The sequence below is a fragment of the Colletotrichum costaricense genome (genome assembly GCF_030867565.1).
Source record: "Colletotrichum costaricense strain IMI 309622 chromosome Unknown Scaffold_8.1, whole genome shotgun sequence".
Classification (NCBI taxonomy): domain Eukaryota; kingdom Fungi; phylum Ascomycota; class Sordariomycetes; order Glomerellales; family Glomerellaceae; genus Colletotrichum; species Colletotrichum costaricense.
In genome coordinates this window covers 550,217-567,736 of record NW_026848237.1, presented here as the reverse complement: position 1 = coordinate 567,736, position 17,520 = coordinate 550,217, and the positions used below count along the sequence as shown (strand labels likewise).

The following is a 17,520-nucleotide window of genomic DNA, read 5'->3' as shown; positions in this document are numbered from 1 at the left end:
CCTGGAATGGAGGAACGCTCTGTGGCAATGGCATGCTTTGTCTTCTGATACCCCCAGCTTGGACCTTGGCCCAAAGCCGCAACGCCTCTGTCCGTCGTTTGTATCAGCCACGCATCGTCCCTGCCACTCGACTCCCCCTCCCATCCATACCCTGAAGAAAAGCAAAAGCCAAACCCGAATCATAGTTATTGTTCCTCCCTCATCCCAAAAGCGTCCTGATCGTCATCGTCTGATTCGCAACTCTTTACCAGAGGAAAGGTTGAGGATCCAAATCGGCTGTCGGGATATGTTCATAGTCGTTGCGATAATCCCACAGCTTGAACATGTCGCCATCCAGATAGCCTCCATCAAGCGCGAACTCTGCCGGAACGTGGCGGGGTTCGTGGTTGCCAGGTCTGGTCAGCCAAAGAACCTCATCGAAGATGAAGTCATTCATGGAACCGGATATGTGCAGCTTTCGGAGTGAAGGCGGCAAGGTTCGGATCAGAGGACTGCCCTCCACAGCGGTCGGATTGAATGGATCAGAGCTTACGTCTGTAAAGTTGGCTTTGTTCGACTCAAAGACGCTGATGTCCACCCAGGCTGCCTCAAGTCTTGTGAACGTGCTGAGCTCGAAGGCGGGGCTCTGCAAGTCAGTCTCACAGGTTCCGTTGAAGTCGATGACCAGAGTGCGGAGGGTGGCCCGACGTATGCCCAGAGCCCCAAGAATTAGCCACGGATGGACGGCGTAGGGATGCATGTCTCTCCGTATCGGCTTCTTCCAAAAGAACCGTTCCAGTCTAGGACAGGCTCGAATGGCATTGGCAAGAACGGGGAGTGGCATTGAACTGTCGTTAAAGGCAAGGGTTGTCAGATGCGTCGATGACCAGTTGTGGAACTGGAGAGCTGTGCCCACGATGTAAGACTCTTTCAGGTTTTTCGCTCCGTCAATGAACCTGGCGTTGAACAGCCGCTCGCGAGGCCAAGCCCAATGGCTTTCCGCATCGGTATAAGTCTTCCTCATAGAGAAAGACTTCAGGGAGGAAATTGTTGACTTGTTGGCTTGTTGGGTTGAGACAATCTCGTCCATGTCGTGGATGGCATCCAAGATTCCGGAAAGAGACAGCGGCTCTGCAGATAGAACGAAGTCTTGGGCATTGTTGACGAGAGTGAAGAGAAAAGCGGACGATAGCTCAAAGACATTGAAGGAGTGCATCACGACAGGCAAAGAAGCCTTCTTCAGCCAAGCCTCCAGTGTGATCAAGTCCCTGAAATACTCATAATCGGCAACATCAGCGGATGACAGGGCATGCTCGCCGTCAAGGTGGATGTACAACTGCTTGACTAGCCGACAAAGATCCTCGTTTTGTGAGAGGGTCTTCATCAGCGACAGCCACTGCCGAGGGGCTTTGAGCCCGCTATGAACACTGATAGATTCATATAGGAACGATGTGAATAGTTTGTAGTGGCGACGGGATGTACGTGTCAAGGACACAAGCGCCTGACGTTGACCGCAAAGCTCCCTTTGGATGAGCCGGTCGTTGTTGAAGTTATGAAGGAGTTTCTTGCCAGGCGTATATTTCGGGCAAAGGTAAGAACCAATGTGTAGAACCACCTCAGTGGGGAGGTTTTGTAGCCCAGCCATGTTGAAGTGAGCCACCAGAGGGGCAGTTGAAGAATCAAGAGTGACTGTGGCAGCTGAACAGGCGGCGGCACCTGGGAAAGGTTAGCCCGAATTAAGAAATCGTCTCAAACAGTCGTGAGCATTGCGAACGATAGAAGAATGAGAGGGTAGAGAGCGTACTGCGTGAGGAGTCACTGCGTGAAAGAGAAGATGCTGGTAAGTGCGAGCGTCGAGTCGTGGGTAGCGACCACTAGCAAGAACCAGAGAGTAATGGGAAAGAAAAGTCTTACAGTTTCCTGGCTTGAGGAGAAGGCCCCCTTTCTGTGAACACCTCAAGGGAAGAACTTGGTAGTTGAAGTGAGGAAATAAAAAGGCCGGAAGAGGTAGGGTGGCGTGAAGAAGCAGTCGAGCTGGGTGGGTGGAAGAAGAGTGGTGAGTTGGGCAAGAGAGAAAAAGACGACTGGGGGAAAAAAAGAAGAAAAAGCACAAAAAAGGTGAATTTGTGCCTGGGAAGGAACGCAGACGAGGACTTACGTTCAAGGAAGGAACGACAGAAGAATTTTCCACATCGCTATTTTATTGCTTCCTTCTCTATTTTTCCCCAAACGTGTGGTTTGCTTGGATATCACGCAGAACCATCTATCCCTCTAAAATATCATCCTTCCACTTGAAAGAACAGAGCAGTTTGTTTTCGTACAGCGATCCAAAATCATACGTAGGTAGGTAGCCAGCTGATACTCCACGACTGCCCTGATGCCAAAGCGCGCTTTCCCTAAAGCAAGTGTGCCTCAAAGTCGAGCCGATGTTATTATTTCTGTACTAAAGATCTACAGTGCCTCAATCATGGATCAATTGTGTTATTAGAACAAGATAATAGAGAATCACCTTGAGCAAAGTCACAAGGTCATTGTAGTAATATCAAGTGAAGCCAGGGTCTAAAAAGGGCTTTATAAGCAGGCTGGAGCATTAAGAATTCGCCAAAAGCTTCTTTGTTTATCTATGGTGTCTATGAGGAGATGTCGAATGCCCGGGACGGTATAATTAATGTCCACTTCTCGGCTTGCATCTCTGAATGCAGCTGGGATTGTGCCATGTTCTATAGTCCATCGGAATGCATAGCTGTGAAAGGGCAATTGTTTTCTTGCCCCCTCAAAGGGAAATCCTTTACCACAACTCTCCAAGCGTGCACACGGTGCTCGGAGATTCGATATCCGCCCTAATGAATCGTTCCTGGTATGACAAAGTGGTGTCTTTGTTGGTCTCGCCGATGTCTTCCTCCTTAGCATCACCATCTTGCAGGTAGCTTCCGCCGCCATAGCCGTCACCAGCATTCATAATTGAGAAAGCCAAGTCGTCACCATCATCGCCGAGATCGTTCTGGTTCGTGTCATCTTCGTCGCTGTCGTCCTCATTTGGATCCCAAAGTTCTGGGAATCTCCGAACGAAGTCCTCCAACTCAACCAAATTCAAATTGGGGAATTTCTCGCGATCTGTCAACACCTCGCACATGTTATGACGAACTTGATGCTCGTTACCTGCCAAGTGAAGACGCTTGATTGAGGCGGGCAAAGAAGTGCTGAGCTTGTGTGTCAGTCGCTTGTGCTTTTCTGAACGACTGGAGGAGCCATATTTGACTTTCTTCAATACACTCGAGGCATCGACCCAGAGATTCTCCAGATTGCTGAAGTCCGAAAGACTTCTGATAGCCTCGTACTCTCCACGATACCAGTCATTGAGATCAAGGCAGAGAGTGAGGAGGGTAGTCGTCGTGTTCTGGTGCTCCCGGAGTATGGTAACAACCTCTTCGGGTGACACAGGCCAGTGTGGAACGTATGCATCTGCCCGGGAGTTCAGATACTTGAAAGAGACAAGGGGGGCGCAGCCTTGGATCATCCCCCGGATCTTCTGTTCATCCAAAAATGTCTCGGTGATGGTGAGACAAGTAACATTGGACCATTGTGAGTGGGTATCGAGAGGTGAGGCTGGTTGTCCATCCCGACTTGCAATGAAAATCGATCTGGCGTTCGGAGCGAAATGAAGTAAATGGTTAAGATCAAGAGGCGTAATAGTTGCGTCTGGATGACTCTTTGGAAGGCAACTCGGACGTACAGCGAGCATCTTGATATTCGGAAGTGGTCGCTGAACACCCCGAAAGGTCTGAATCTTGAGGGGATCTGAAGGGCCTGGCTCCCCAGTCCATAGTAGGCCATCGAGCTCGGTTCTGGACCATGGGCCGTACTGATCGCAAAACAGGCCTCCCGGCACTGCGAGACCTAGCTCTTGTACTCCGTGTACACGCGAAAGAATGATCTCGAGAAGAATGCCAAGGTGTAAGATCCGAGTTCTGGAGCATCGAGATTCCGACATTTGGAGAAGCTGTCCATCTTCCGAGTGCCAGAGGTAGTACGGTGACGGGGCGCCCGACTGTCTAGCAGCCCAGTGACTCCATTCGAGATCTGCCTCTGTAAAGTCCTTGGTCTCCATGTTGCTAGGATCTAAGTGTAGATACAGTCTTCGGATGTTGACGGCAACATCTTTGTTGTCAATCAGAAACTGAATGAAGCACTTGAGCTTTTGGAAGCTGTTGGATCCATGGATGCTGATATTTCGGTAGAGCTCGGGAACCAGCATGTGCCGATACTTTCTGCAGGTACGTGAGAGGTTCAAGGCTGAGGACCAAGCTGGTTGAATCCTTTTGGCCAGATCTGCATCCGTGTTGGTGACAGAGAACTGTTCCCGTAAAGAGGATGATGGGAACATCTGATATATGATTTCTGGAGGGAGATCATTTAGGGTCGCCATCGTCAATGATTTGATCGTGAGTATCTGAGTGCAATGCGAACGGTGGACTGTGTGAGTTTCGAGTGATCTCTTTACTCTGAAGGGGGATTCTGGTACTAGATGACAGTCAATAACTGTTCGCCAGGCTGAAAACAAGAGATGGAATAACGTGATCGGGTTTAGGTACCTGGCAGATTATCGGCTGTGCTCTCAGAAGACAAATGCAAGACCGTCCACGCAAGAGCGACCGCCTTGATAAGGGCCTTTGTGATCCTCGAGGGAGACAAGAAAGTTGTTGTGATTTTGATCAACTTCTGTCCGTGAAGCAATCAAACCGAAGTTGACGGAGAAGACCGACTTCAGATCGACGGAGTAGAGTATGAAAGGCAGAAAAAGGTGGCGAGGTGAATGTTGGGACTGGAAGTTTTTGCCTTCCTCGCCGGCAGCTTTGAAAAGCCAGAAAAGGTGAATGAAGGGGGGGAGAAAGGAGAAACGCGGTCAAGGTCGTGCTTTCCGCCGGGAGGACAACAAAATCTGGTAGGCAAAAACGGATCTCGATATTCACCACTACTAGCCTGAAAGGTGGAAAGGTGAAGTATTCAGTGCACCTGGTTTCGAGCCCCACAGCTACCACGCCCTCGGGTCATAGGTATCTGTGTATTCTCATTGATGTCTGGGTGTATTCTCGTCAACATGTCTTTGCCAAAGCGGAAAGTATAACGGCAGATCATTACCATTGCACCATCTACCTCAGCCAGTCGACTTTCTTCCGATTTTGTACGAAGATCAGTCACTATGAGGGCCTGTTAGAAGTATTTGGGATCGATATACCATATTTAGTCTACCCCTGGGACACACGGAAGTCTGAATAACAGCAGAACTTGCATTGCCAATGATGGGACTTAAGTTATTCAAACGATACTCATGCGCTTCTGCCTCTTCTACTTCTTTGGTATTACATCAGATAACATAGCAAAAAGTCATCCATCATAAAAGGATCAAGCTGGTCTTGAATGGGACTTGTAATGGGTATCAGGCCATCGATACAGTACCCGTAGTACCCAAACATTGAACAATGAGTATTGTTCAGAAACATACTGCCTTTCATAAGGATGTGAACGTGAGATTCTCGGTTTATAGCACAGCATCGGAACCGCGAAATAGCAGTCATCTGTATGAGTATAGTTCGCAATATTGAACTGATTGCCATTTAAAGTAATTGCCTGCTTAGTCGTTCCGCCGACGCTGTCGCGTTGGGACGAAGGAAGAATTAGCAATAAACTAGGTGTGTTTTTCTCTTTACCACTGCTATCTGAGGTCGAGCAATATCTTAAGTCACCTCAGCTTCACGTTTGGACGTCAATGTGTAGTTATTGTGGGTATCGCCTTCGCAGTATAATTAAGATAGGACCTGGACAATCTGGATACACCTTTAGGCGAGTAGTCCCACTTCCCGAACACGGGTTTAACGGGCCGCAATATCCGCGAGTTTAACTGACGTCGATTATTAATTGGCAAGCCAAGTCTTATGACCGTACCATTGAGCTGTTGTTACTGGTGATAGAGTTCAAATGAAACCTTAATAATTGGAGAGACAAAAGATACGCCGGACTACTATGCGTCCGTATGCCCGTTAGCCAGCAATGACTGGCGCCTATATAATATCAGTATGTCCCGAGATAGTGATGGAGCGACTATTTATTAAGATAGCAGATAGATTTACGTTGTTTGCTTCACGAATAATCCGTGTGGACTTCATCCCACAGGACACAATAATTATGACACTCTCTTCGCTCTCCGTCCGAAACCAACGTCCCGAGCAGTCCCTTTCGACAACAAAGGTTGAACCATGGGAAGACTCCCTGAGAACCGACCCTTCTCAACCCGGTGTATTCGAATGGTGGTACTTCGACTCTCACTTGGCCAATGGCGGAAAGCTCATGGTGGTATTCCATACCAAGCTCTTCACCAGCCCTCAAGTCGGACTCGAACCCAAGATTCAGATCCAACTCGAGACACCCGATGGCCGAGTCTGCAATGTCTTGCAAGCCTACAACCCAGATGAGTTCCACTCCAGCAGAGATGAGTGCGATGTCACCATCACTAGAAATGGCATTGTCAACTTCTTCCGTGGCACGGGGCTCAAGGAGTATCACATTCGCGTGACGGTCGAGAGCCTTGATATCGACATTCAAATGACCAACACGACCTCGCCTTGGCGCCCTGGCAAAGGCCACGTGTGGTCCAAGGACAACGAATATTTTGATTGGTTCGTGGCGGTGCCCCAAGGGAAAGTCACCGCTACTTATATCATTGCTGGCGAGTCGCCAGTCACGGTAGGCGGCGATGGATACCACGACAAGAACTGGGGCAACGCGCCGCTCGCTCAGACGATCAACCATTGGTACTGGGGCCGAGGAACACTCGGGCCTTACACTGTCATCTCATCCGCAAATGTTTTCTCCGAGAAGCACGACTCTGTTCTGGTCAAGACCTTTATGATCCAGCACAAGGATACTGTCGTGGCTGATGATGGATCCAAGGTTAGCTTCAGTGCTGAAGGCATCGAACATGATGACAAGGTTGACCGCCCTGTTGCCGACACACTTCACTTTGAATACCAGAATGAAGGCACAGTCTTCGTCATTGAGTACCTCAGAGAAGAGACCACATTGCGCCAGCAGATGAGCGGGGCATGGTATCTCCGTTTTGCCGGCGGGATGAAACTCAAAAAGTACCAAAATAACGAGCTGGTTGAAGAGCATGTGGGCCACACTCAATGGGACTCGATGTGGTTTGGACAAGGGCGTAAAGAAGCCCTTCCTTACAGGAAATGATGAGTGTGAGGATGGCCACGACCTGCGAGGCAGTTTGGGTGGAGCTTCAGCGAGCTGTCTCAATCAACAGTCTCGACGCGGAACAAGAGAAGGATCAAAAAGGCCGCTGGAGAGGACGAGAGTCTCTAGATGAAATATGACTGGCGATGTCTCTATACACGTGCTATTGCTTGTGTTGATTTTAGAATAATAATAAGAAGGGTCAAGACTACAGTTCCTTCTCGGTAGGCTCTTGTATGCGTATTGAAGCCTAGCTCGACTTGTATCTCCCCCGCCAGCTTGCCATAAGAAATACTAACTCCCCAAAGCTCAACTTTATTGATTATGTCGGACATAACACTTCAGCGTCATCCTCAGCAATTCCCCTCCACGTGCTTCATGGGTGCCGATAGATGGACGCCAAGTGAACGTATTCACTTAGAAGCATCAGGCAACCAGGAAAGTCCCTTCCACCTCTACAATATCATCGTCGTTCAGTCTCTGGACTTCAATGATCGACCGAGGGGGTTGTCTATTGGGGTCGTTCCCCCAAAGCTCCGTCTGTGCCTGATTGCACAGAGGCCTATACCGATACATATCGGTCACATACACAACAAGACGTACTGCCGAGAACCGATCAGTGCCAGCAAGCTCGGCAAGTTGGATCATGTTGGCGTAAGCTTGGCGGATCCGGTCAATACCCACCGGAGCAAGGGTATTGTTAGATGGGTAAATGCCGCGCATGCCTGCTCCCGCGCATTTGTCAGTGGCTATGGTGGGTAACGCGAGGCAAGTGGTTATGTACCGGCGACGTAAACAGTACTTCCTGCCTTTGACATCAGACTCCATGGACCAGTAGGTGGGAACATAATTGAGGGATTGAAGATCTCTACCCCTGCAGATGAGGTGTAGTTGGGTTCCAGGCGAAGCGAAGTCGCCGCTGATATTATGGATAGAATGCCGAGGAGCTTCATTATAGAGTGAATTGATACAAACACCTGCGGAATGCGAACTTTGAAAATTTAATCGTGAGCGCTTCAGGGGAGGACTCGGAACCCCTTTAATTGGGTTTATTTTCCACGCGCTGCTCAGTTCATGACATCATACCAAGCTGGCTTTGCATGCTTGGCGCCGATCAAGTCCCTCGCGTCTGTTTTCTTCTGTAATATGACACAAACTAGAAACTTTGGCTAGAGGTAACATTATTATGAGTCCGAGGGAACTACCTGCTACTGCCTTTCTAAGATCCGATACTTGATAGCGCAACGTGTGTGACCTATCGCTCGCATAGGTTTCACTTTTCCAAGCGGGATTACGAAGAAACCTGGGAGCAAGATTGAACTCTGGGCCCTGGAGCAACCTTCCAATTCGCGAAAGTGAAGGCAGAACATGTTTGGCAGTGAAAGGGCTGACTCTCCGGTTGCTAAAGATGGAAGCTGGGCCACGGGGGCGAGAAAAGGCTGCAGTGAATGACCTTTCCTATCTTGTGCCCTACTAATGCATAGAATCATGTACTTTCAGAGTAGTCACTCTACCTTACTGAGATTTAGATTATTGTAATGCAACTAAACCGATCAATCTTAGAGATAGAGGCGAATAGACTGTTGAAGTCAAAAACTCCGACTATCTCAGTCAACCGGACGGACTCGTTCAATCCATAGCCACATGCCTGAGTGGTCTCAAGGATGCGCGGAGTCTGGTTCACTATAACATGACATTAGTATACGAATATGTAACGTTCCTGAAGTCTTCATGATTCATTCCTATCTCTACATTCTGGCAAGTCGTGAGGAAAACCTCCTCATCACCGGCGCATTACGTTTGTAACATATTGACTCCAAAGGTCTGAGTACACAACTCGGTTTCTGATGTACTTTCAAATGCCTTCTTACTGATTCGGCTTTTCCCATCTGAATCTTGATCAGCTTTTGCATATTACTGAGTAAGGCAATCGGATTGCCATCTCATCTAAAGACGTCGTCCGAATACAGTATTAAGCATTGTGAATCGAGTGTTCCACGTGAGTCTCTTGTACCGTGTTCGGTGTGTCTCAAACGCTAGCTCAAAAACGGAGGCTTCCAGCGATTATCATCGAAGACGCGCCGGATCCGGAACTTGGCGGGTCTAGTGTCTGACCAATACCGTCTGGTTCAAATAAGATATCCACGTGTTGAATTTTTAGGCACTTTGGGACATATGCTAGTTTCAACCCTAATGTCATGAACTTGCTGCACTGCCTGGCATTAAGACCGAAAAGATGGCTCCGGGCGACTCCGCTACGAACCGGGACGAATCGCCGCTAAGCTGGACACTGAACACTCCAGAAGAACAAGAACGAGAAAAATACTGGGTCGGAAGTCTCAATTGAGTAGAGCAAGTGCAAGACAGCGTTTGGTCTGGAGAATGCCATCAACGCCAGCAATTTGTGGTTTCTCTTTCCTAGAACATCTACTAAACACCAAGCTGTGTGCCTTGCCGCAATAACGCGTGGCCGAGGCGGGAGTCTCAGCTCGATAATCGCAAGCCCCCAACGAAAGCGTCTTGATTCCCGCAGAATGAACTAGGCTTGAAATATTGTTGGTCGAAGAACGACCTAGTGACTGAGACTTGTCAAATTTCGGCAAGGTCTCAGTCGGACTTTGAATCAGTGACACAGCTGAAATAAGCATCGAGCGGATGAGACTCTGTATGGCAGAATGCGATGGGCCTACGGAAGGAAATTGCTGCAAAGGAGCACTGCACCAAATGAACGGCCCTATGCATGAAGGTTCGGACTCTGGAGATTGAAGTTGCACTAAGCAGGCGAGCTACAGGAAATGGCATGATTCTAAAGAAACGGAGGGGTCGGCCCGTGACACGGTGCTTCCGTTGACTCTGGGTCATTCCGTGTGCAGTCCGGGAGATCATGAACTGTCTCAAGCCTCACGTCTCGGAGTAAAATGGAGATCTATAAAACAGCCTGCAAGACAGCCTGAAAGGGACCGCTAATGGGATTTTCGCATCATTGTCAATCGCATCTCGGGCAGGCAGCACTAGGACTACCTTACCTCGGGATCTTTAGTCCATCATGAACCTCTCAAAGTTCCTCACGACTTTTCTCCTTTCTGCCCTGGCGGCGTCTCATCCCCTTCTCGAGAGAGATGAGCTCCAGGAAAGAGCTGAATTCCAAAAGACAGGCTTCATCATAGACCAGCACAACCGGGCGAGGGATCTCATGATTGCGCTAGAGAAGACAGAGCGACAAGGTATGTCTCAAGGCTGGTGCCTGCCAACGAATCTTTAACTAATCGATGCGAAACAGATGCCAAATTTAGAGAGAGTCTGTCTGCGGATTGCGCCCACGCAGATAGGATCGTTCAGAATATTCGACAGAAGGAGATGAAGACAGTTTGGAATCTGAACAACGGAAGCTTTGCTGGCGAGATGTTCGCCTTGGCCCGCCCAAAGATCGCAAACACGACCTTGTGGAAAGTCGTCCAACGTATGCCGAAAGGCGCTTTACTTCATGCGCATCTCTCAGCCATGCTCCCTTACAACACTTTGCTTTCTTCCGTCATCTCCGTGGAAGGGATGCTATTCATGACCACAAAGACTATTGGCACCGCGGAAGGGCGCATTGCATCTCAGCCTGCATTCTTACCGCCAAACTCTGCCACCGTCAGCCAGTGGGCCGACATCGCCTCCGCAAACTACACAGGCCAGGTTGTGACTGTCGCAACTGCCATCGAGCAGTTTCCCGGGGGAGAGCCTGCGTTCCGCGATTTCATCATGAGCAAGTTGGTGCTTGCTCCCGACGTGGCGATACAGCACGAATTAGGAGTCGATGAGATTTGGCGTCGCTTCCAGCCCTTGTTTGGCACAGCAGGGACTATGCTGATCTACGAGCCCGTTGTACGAAGTTTCTGGAGGAATCTCTTTGACGAACTCGCGAGAGATAGGATCAGCTGGGTTGAGATCCGTTCTGGAGGCGCGGCGGGCAAGCTGGTAGAGACTGGGGCATCAGCATCGGATGACAGTGACGGTAAGAAATGGTGGGGTCTCATGGAGGAAGAGCTTGCCTACTTCAAGGGTCAGCATAACGATACCTTACAAACCGACGCTACTCTAGCTCCCTTTTACGGTGCTCGGGTTATCTGGGCAGACCAGCGATCTAAGCCGACGGATCAGATCCTAGCAAGTGAGTCAAACCTCTACATAGACGCAATATTACACACAATGATTACAGAGGCTAATGATTGTTGTGTAGGCATGAAAAGTGCGTTGGAGCTGAAGGGCCACTTTTCAGAGCTATTCAGCGGATACGATTTAGTCTCCCAGGAAGACCTGGGCCGTACGCTGCTCGATCTTGCGCCGGAGCTATTGTGGTTTCAGCAGGAGGCGAAGGAGAAAAATCTCACCATGCCCTTCTTCTTCCACGCAGGGGAGACACTCGGCGATGGTAATTCGACCGATCTCAATCTGTTCGACGCTGTTCTTCTGGGGACACGAAGGATCGGCCACGGATTCTCGCTCTACAAGCATCCCGAGTTGATCCATGCTGTGAAGAAGAATAACATCATGGTTGAGGTGTGTCCCATCTCCAATGAGGTACTTCAGCTGACTACGGATATTCTGCATCATCCCTTGCCAGCTATGATTGCGCACGGCGTCACGACGGCTATCAGCAACGATGATCCTGCAATGCTGGGACAGGACGCCGCCGGGCTGAGCTACGACTTCTATCAGGTCATTCAAGGGTTTGATAACGTTGGCCTCGCTGGACTGGTATGATTCCTTCTACAATTTTTGGTGCTTCTTCGTTATTAACACGTTGTGGCAGGGTGCCCTTGCGCAAAACAGCCTGCGGTGGTCCAATTTTGAAGACCAAGATGACAAGGAATGGGCGTTGGATATCGACCTGGGTGAAATAGGAAAGGGAACGAAGGGCCAGCGCATTCAAGAGTGGAATGTTCAATTTGATTCCTATTGCCAGGAGATTGTTAAGGATTATGGCGCGACATATGGAGGTTGACGGACAACTAAATGTGTGCCGAGTGACGTGCACGTTCAGTAAGAGCACCGGGCTGAAGAAGTGACTGCCCACGGGCCCGGTGATGGGAACGCCGTGGTAACCGGCCATGACTCTCTTATCTTGGGTCAAGACACAGAAGACTGGCAGGGCATATATTCCGAGGAAGAAAAGATTGAGCCGCACAAATGAGGGATAGGAAATGTGTGTCAGAAAAGGAGAAGAAAACTTGTCGCAAAAAGCAAGGACAAGGAGTTTTCTTATTGATATTCAAAGCACCATTGGTTATGGGCAAGGGATTGATTGCTACTCTATGAATCAATATCGGTGATTGCATAAGGTCTTCAGGTGGAAGTGACAGCAATGCCGCCAGATCTTTCCCTCAAACCCCCAAATTGTCTCCTTAAGATACATAGGCAAAGTATTTTTGTCGAGCGTCCACTCCGAATGACAGCACAGTGTCGTCCACCATAGGAAGCAATGCCGATGCTAGTAATGGATCAGGACGGATGGAAAGGACCAGACACTAATTAGGAATAGATAAGAAGAGAGCCAAAAGCTGGAAAGTGAAGTGTAAAGGAGCGAACTGCCACTTAAAAGATGTTCCAACTTCGTGGCAATTTCTATTTCTGAAAATAGTATCGTGTTGAGGTTTTTGAGAGTGAGAGGCGTACACCAACCGATGATTACGTTCACACAAGGGAGCGGGGTGAAAGCAAATAGGGGAAAATGATAAGGAATCAGGACAAATCCCAAGCCAAGTTTGCAAGTTCCAAACTCTCATTTCACCCCAAGCACTCGTGTCTACCGGAGCTCCGCCATCCTGATGTGAAAAGATTTCGAGACGCGTAGAGTGTTCGAGTTTGAGCGTATTGTAAGTGGAGATTCTATTAGGATTTGGGACCGAGATACCAAATCCGCTCAGATTTTTGAGGTTGTTGACCGCGAGATTGATAATAGATTCGATGTTCAAGAAATCGCCTGTTAAGGACAGAGACACCAAGGATTTCGATAATTTCATGATGAATTCTTCCGATTGAACATATTTCAGTGATTCATTTTGACTAATGGTGTGCTCCTTTATTTTGCCCGATCTCAAATACATAAAACCATCAAGTTTTCCAGCATTTCCAACATGCTCGATGAGTCGCATTGTACAAGAGACTCTGGCATATTTGGGAAGCTCAAACACAATATCTTGAAAGACTTCGTTTCAAGAGTCAGATTGAAGATAGTCTTGAATTGAAAGAAGGCATCACCGCACCTTTGTGCCTGTGGGCTGAGATATCTGAAAGCCTCAAGCTTGGGTGCCCGAGGGATTCTAGTGCTTTTCCCTTCATGATCACCTTGTCGAAAGTGAAGTCTTTGACGTTGTCGATGTTTTGAGTTTGGCCTCTTGTGCAATTGACATCGAGGTTGCCTTTTCCGTGGATCAACAAATGCTCCACTGGTAGCTGGCATAGCGTGAGAATAGTCTGCCACGATAAGGGATTAAAGAAGTTTTAGCATTACACATAGCATTACAACAGGCGGTAAGATTTTCATTATATTGATGTGAGTCGGTAAGTTACTTGAATGTTCTTATTTGTTTTGAAAAACTACTGGAGGTGACATTGATCAAAGGTCTCATATGCCGCTACAGCATTGGGGCTAATTCGATCAGATTTAAGTCAAGACGCTACACTGATTTCCACCTCAGGAATGATGATAACTTTGTTTCTGCTACGGATGAAGTATTGCATGAAATTAACGAGGTGTAAAAGAAATGAGATAGAGTAATGAGATACCGGAAATGAAATAGAAGATATGAGAATAAGGAGAGTATGGAGTTAGGCTACTGCAAACGATAGGAAGCAAATCCTATAAACGTTGATCGCGTACTCAAGAGCCATTTTATAGTTGAGCCTCCGTGTCATCGTTGATTCTCCAAAGAAGAATGTCCGGCTCCATCTCGTCTTCAAGTACCTCTGTACCACCGCTATTCTGTGCCACGAACGGGTCATTGAAAAGTGGTTTAGAATGATCTTTGATAATATAGAGCCTGGGGATCAGTTCCACACTCATTGATTGCACTAGGTCAGAGTTCTCTTTGGAGACGCCAAGTTTTGATTTCCTCGGGTTGCTAAATACCGAATATGGATACTTCTGCACGAAGTTTATCCAACTCTCGACGTCTTGGACGTTGCCTGTAATGCGTAGATGATTCAAGCTTGGCGGAAGTTCCTTCGTAAATGTCCTAAGGTTGCCATCGTTCCATCGTGATGTTTTGCCAGAATTGATCCACAGATGTGTCAAGCTGGTTAACTTCTTCAAAGAATTGACTGGCGAGCTTTTGACGTTGTAGCCCTGAGGAGGTTCACACAAACCAATACAGAGCGTTTTCAAGAACTGGCTTTGAGGGACCTGTAGATTGGACACTACTTTGTCCACTGGATCATGCCAAGTGCTATTCTCGGAGTCAACATCCTCCCCAATATATCGAAATGCTGAGATCTTGTCATTTTCCACATCAATGAGTTTCCTGATCTGGGTTTTTCCTAGTTGTACTTTGTGTAAGGTGATATCTGAAACTCCCATAAGGCCTGGCGTTATGAGAGAGCTCTCGGAGAAAATGAATTTTCCCTCGAGGAACAAGTGTTTCGAAGGCATAATAGTAGATAGCCAGCAGACACCTTGCCATGCAATTTGTTGGTCATCGTCCATACCCCTCAAAGAGAGGGAAGATAACTTCTTGATTGGTCTCTTGTTTTCTGGCTTGAAGTTAGAAGCTTCGCGGAAAACTTCAATAGTACTTTTGTCGGTATAGAACCAAGCTGCAATACGCTTGTCAAGCGCAAACTCTTCGACATTCGGGAAGACTTGAAGTAATAGGAAGATGAGTATGCAATTTCGTCTTCTCGTGATCTCTTCATTTTCGTCGGCGTACTCGAGGAATTTGCCATTATTGGGCGTAAAATCATCTGAATCAAAAAAGAACTCTTTCTTGAAGAGGTTTCGGACGATTTCGGTTTTGTCTTGCCAAATAGTGCCCCCGGGTATTGGAACGGTAGAACTTCCATATTCAACGAAGATCCGCTTAGGGAACTTAATCCAATCCTTTCCCTCGACCCATGTCAAAACAGTGACTAAGTGATAAAAGTTTCTGCCATCGATACGGAGTGTATGGAAGGCGTTGTTCATGGTCGTGGAATACCCAAGTCGAGGGTCATTGTCTTCTGTTGTGGGTTCGAGGTAACCGTAGACCGCCTGGCCAAGGGCACGTCTCCAACGTGCTTGATCATCAGGTTCTTCGGATCTATTGAGCACATCGCCGAGTTGAATTGTGTCTAGATGCTTGTAGCGATGGTCAAATACAGAACACTCGATGACGATGGGCCTCTCCTTCATCAATTCCTGGTGTGTCTCCCACTCGGGTCTTTGCTGGGAATGAGATGACACACCTCCGTCTTGGGGTGGTAGTGGAAGTTCGTTGTTGCCTTGAGCAGAGGACATCGTGAAGTGATGCCGAGTCGATTTGGAGTTGTGAGAAGTATCGGGACGGCGACTCGACGACGAATTTCTGACCCAACAGCCGTTGGACTCTTGCTGTAGACTGTGCCTCTAAGATAGAAAGAAATGACTTCGCGTTAAGTACTGTATGTACTAAAGTAATAACGGAGGACCTTAAACATGAGAATTCAGAAATATTTCCAGCTTTCAGATGGGATTTGACCAACGCATTTATACCTGACGTCAGCAGCAAATTCCTTGGTGTCATTTAACTCGTTTGCCCAAAATCTTAGGAAGACGAAAGATGATGAACAAGAATCTTGCAAGCTTTCTCTTGCTTGCAGTCAAGGCCGCTCTGTCCTTTCCTGCTGCATCCGTTCCCTTCCCCACCCTAGGTACCTATGTCAAGTCCTGTCATTTAAATCAATTTCTTTATTTGAATCTTGTTCGCTTCTAATCCTGGCCTACAGCCCTGTATAGGCAAGTTTTCAATGTGACCGTGTAAGCCTAGCGCCCGTGAAATTGCGGCCACATGAGGTTGTGGACAACAGATGACTAGGTATCTGCCAGCATGATTTTCTATTGTAAATCGCACCGAAAGAACACCCAGGTGATTTCTTTACCGCCTCATCCAGATTTGCACCATTTCTTAAGAGCTGGTGTTGTGAAATGCGGTTAGATCCAATGGCGCTGATGACTGCCGTCAGAACATCGAAGCTTACTCTTTGGCAAAGATGCTTACGAGGCGGCGGGGGCAATAAAGAAAAGACGTCAAGACGCTGTTCAGTTTTAGATGGATTACGGAAAGATTGGACTACACCTGGGTGTCAATAATCAATTGAACCTGTAGAGCATGTCTAGTGAATGAAGTGAACAGAGAGCAGAATCACCACATTGCAAGGCCGCGACGCATGCGGGGGCGATTGTGGTGTCGCTAAATTAACCGCCGCCAGATACCTGTATCGTTTCCTGCGGATGTCTAAGAATGTTGATCAGGGCAAGAGCTAGGTAGTTATCAGTTATCATTTGCGTTGCTTTGTGCAGTGGAACTCACTCCCGGTTCTCTGAAAGAAGATCCCTTGCTGTTTGTAGAGGCGGTAGACCAGGTAGTCATGATGCCGCCGCCTCCGCTGTTCCTTCCGTTCTGCACTTGGCATTACAACCAACAGAACAGATACCTGTTAGCCCGAAAATCTAGAGTAATTGATTGGCAGACAGCTTGGGCGACGACACATGAACGCTCCCTGGCTATTACGCCACATGGCAGGGGCAAGACAACATGCTGGATAGTGTGAGGACGAATAGAGTGGTTGAAATAACATTACCTTGAATTCCCGGGCGGCCGAAGAGTACGTTCATTACGTTGGGCGTGTTCAAGACCATGAAGCTCCTAATCAAAGAATCTTTGGACGTACTACGAGAGACCGCAGAATCATCTAGGGACCTTGCAGATTAGGATTAGAGCGCAAAGTGATGGATGCAGTAGGACCAAAGGTGGGCAATAGCTGCGTGAGCCTACGAAATACGATTATGATGCTCTAGCCTGCATTGCAAGGTTGATTGAGTCTCCAATGCAGAGAACCAAGTGAAAATGAGGATGTAGCTTCAACGCCTGTGTCCGCCTTCAGCCACTACTACTAGGTACCTTATCCACCCACCTTGGTCAGCCACACACCCGATTAGATAAGAAGGTGAAGTGCACCGCCACATGAGGTACGTTGCCTTACCTATCTTGTCCAAGTCCCTGGAGTTCGTGCGTCGGCCGGGCTGTGCAACACAACGTGGGCAGGTACGGCGGGCTGCATCAGAGGGTACGTACCGAT

General features: G+C 48.2%; 7 protein-coding genes across 7 annotated transcripts; 2 read left to right on the top strand and 5 right to left on the bottom strand.

The window, feature by feature from the left end:
• Positions 1–244: 244 nt before the first annotated feature.
• On the bottom strand, positions 245–1,624 carry CCOS01_08211 (uncharacterized protein; the record flags this gene model as incomplete). Its single annotated transcript, XM_060456372.1, has 1 exon — positions 245–1,624. The coding sequence occupies one exon, from the start codon at positions 1,622–1,624 to the stop codon at positions 245–247; it is 1,380 nt and encodes a 459-aa protein (XP_060312646.1).
• A 1,143-nt stretch (positions 1,625–2,767) lies between these two features.
• CCOS01_08210 (uncharacterized protein) lies at positions 2,768–4,405 on the bottom strand (the record flags this gene model as incomplete). Its single annotated transcript, XM_060456371.1, has 1 exon — positions 2,768–4,405. One exon carries the CDS (start codon positions 4,403–4,405, stop codon positions 2,768–2,770), a length of 1,638 nt encoding a protein of 545 aa, XP_060312645.1.
• Positions 4,406–6,162: 1,757 nt separating this feature from the next.
• CCOS01_08209 (uncharacterized protein) lies at positions 6,163–7,221 on the top strand (the record flags this gene model as incomplete). The annotated part of the gene is made up of 1 exon (XM_060456370.1): positions 6,163–7,221. One exon carries the CDS (start codon positions 6,163–6,165, stop codon positions 7,219–7,221), a length of 1,059 nt encoding a protein of 352 aa, XP_060312644.1.
• A 426-nt stretch (positions 7,222–7,647) lies between these two features.
• CCOS01_08208 (endoribonuclease L-PSP) lies at positions 7,648–8,069 on the bottom strand (the record flags this gene model as incomplete). Its single annotated transcript, XM_060456369.1, has 2 exons — positions 7,648–7,946; positions 8,006–8,069. The coding sequence occupies 2 exons, from the start codon at positions 8,067–8,069 to the stop codon at positions 7,648–7,650; spliced, it is 363 nt and encodes a 120-aa protein (XP_060312643.1).
• A 2,198-nt stretch (positions 8,070–10,267) lies between these two features.
• CCOS01_08207 (adenosine deaminase) lies at positions 10,268–12,211 on the top strand (the record flags this gene model as incomplete). Its single annotated transcript, XM_060456368.1, has 4 exons — positions 10,268–10,445; positions 10,502–11,377; positions 11,447–11,964; positions 12,020–12,211. 4 exons carry the CDS (start codon positions 10,268–10,270, stop codon positions 12,209–12,211), a joined length of 1,764 nt encoding a protein of 587 aa, XP_060312642.1.
• A 523-nt stretch (positions 12,212–12,734) lies between these two features.
• Positions 12,735–13,669, bottom strand: CCOS01_08206 (uncharacterized protein; the record flags this gene model as incomplete). Its single annotated transcript, XM_060456367.1, has 2 exons — positions 12,735–13,302; positions 13,344–13,669. 2 exons carry the CDS (start codon positions 13,667–13,669, stop codon positions 12,735–12,737), a joined length of 894 nt encoding a protein of 297 aa, XP_060312641.1.
• Positions 13,670–14,101: 432 nt separating this feature from the next.
• CCOS01_08205 (uncharacterized protein) lies at positions 14,102–15,700 on the bottom strand (the record flags this gene model as incomplete). Its single annotated transcript, XM_060456366.1, has 1 exon — positions 14,102–15,700. One exon carries the CDS (start codon positions 15,698–15,700, stop codon positions 14,102–14,104), a length of 1,599 nt encoding a protein of 532 aa, XP_060312640.1.
• Between the last annotated feature and the right edge of the window lie 1,820 nt (positions 15,701–17,520).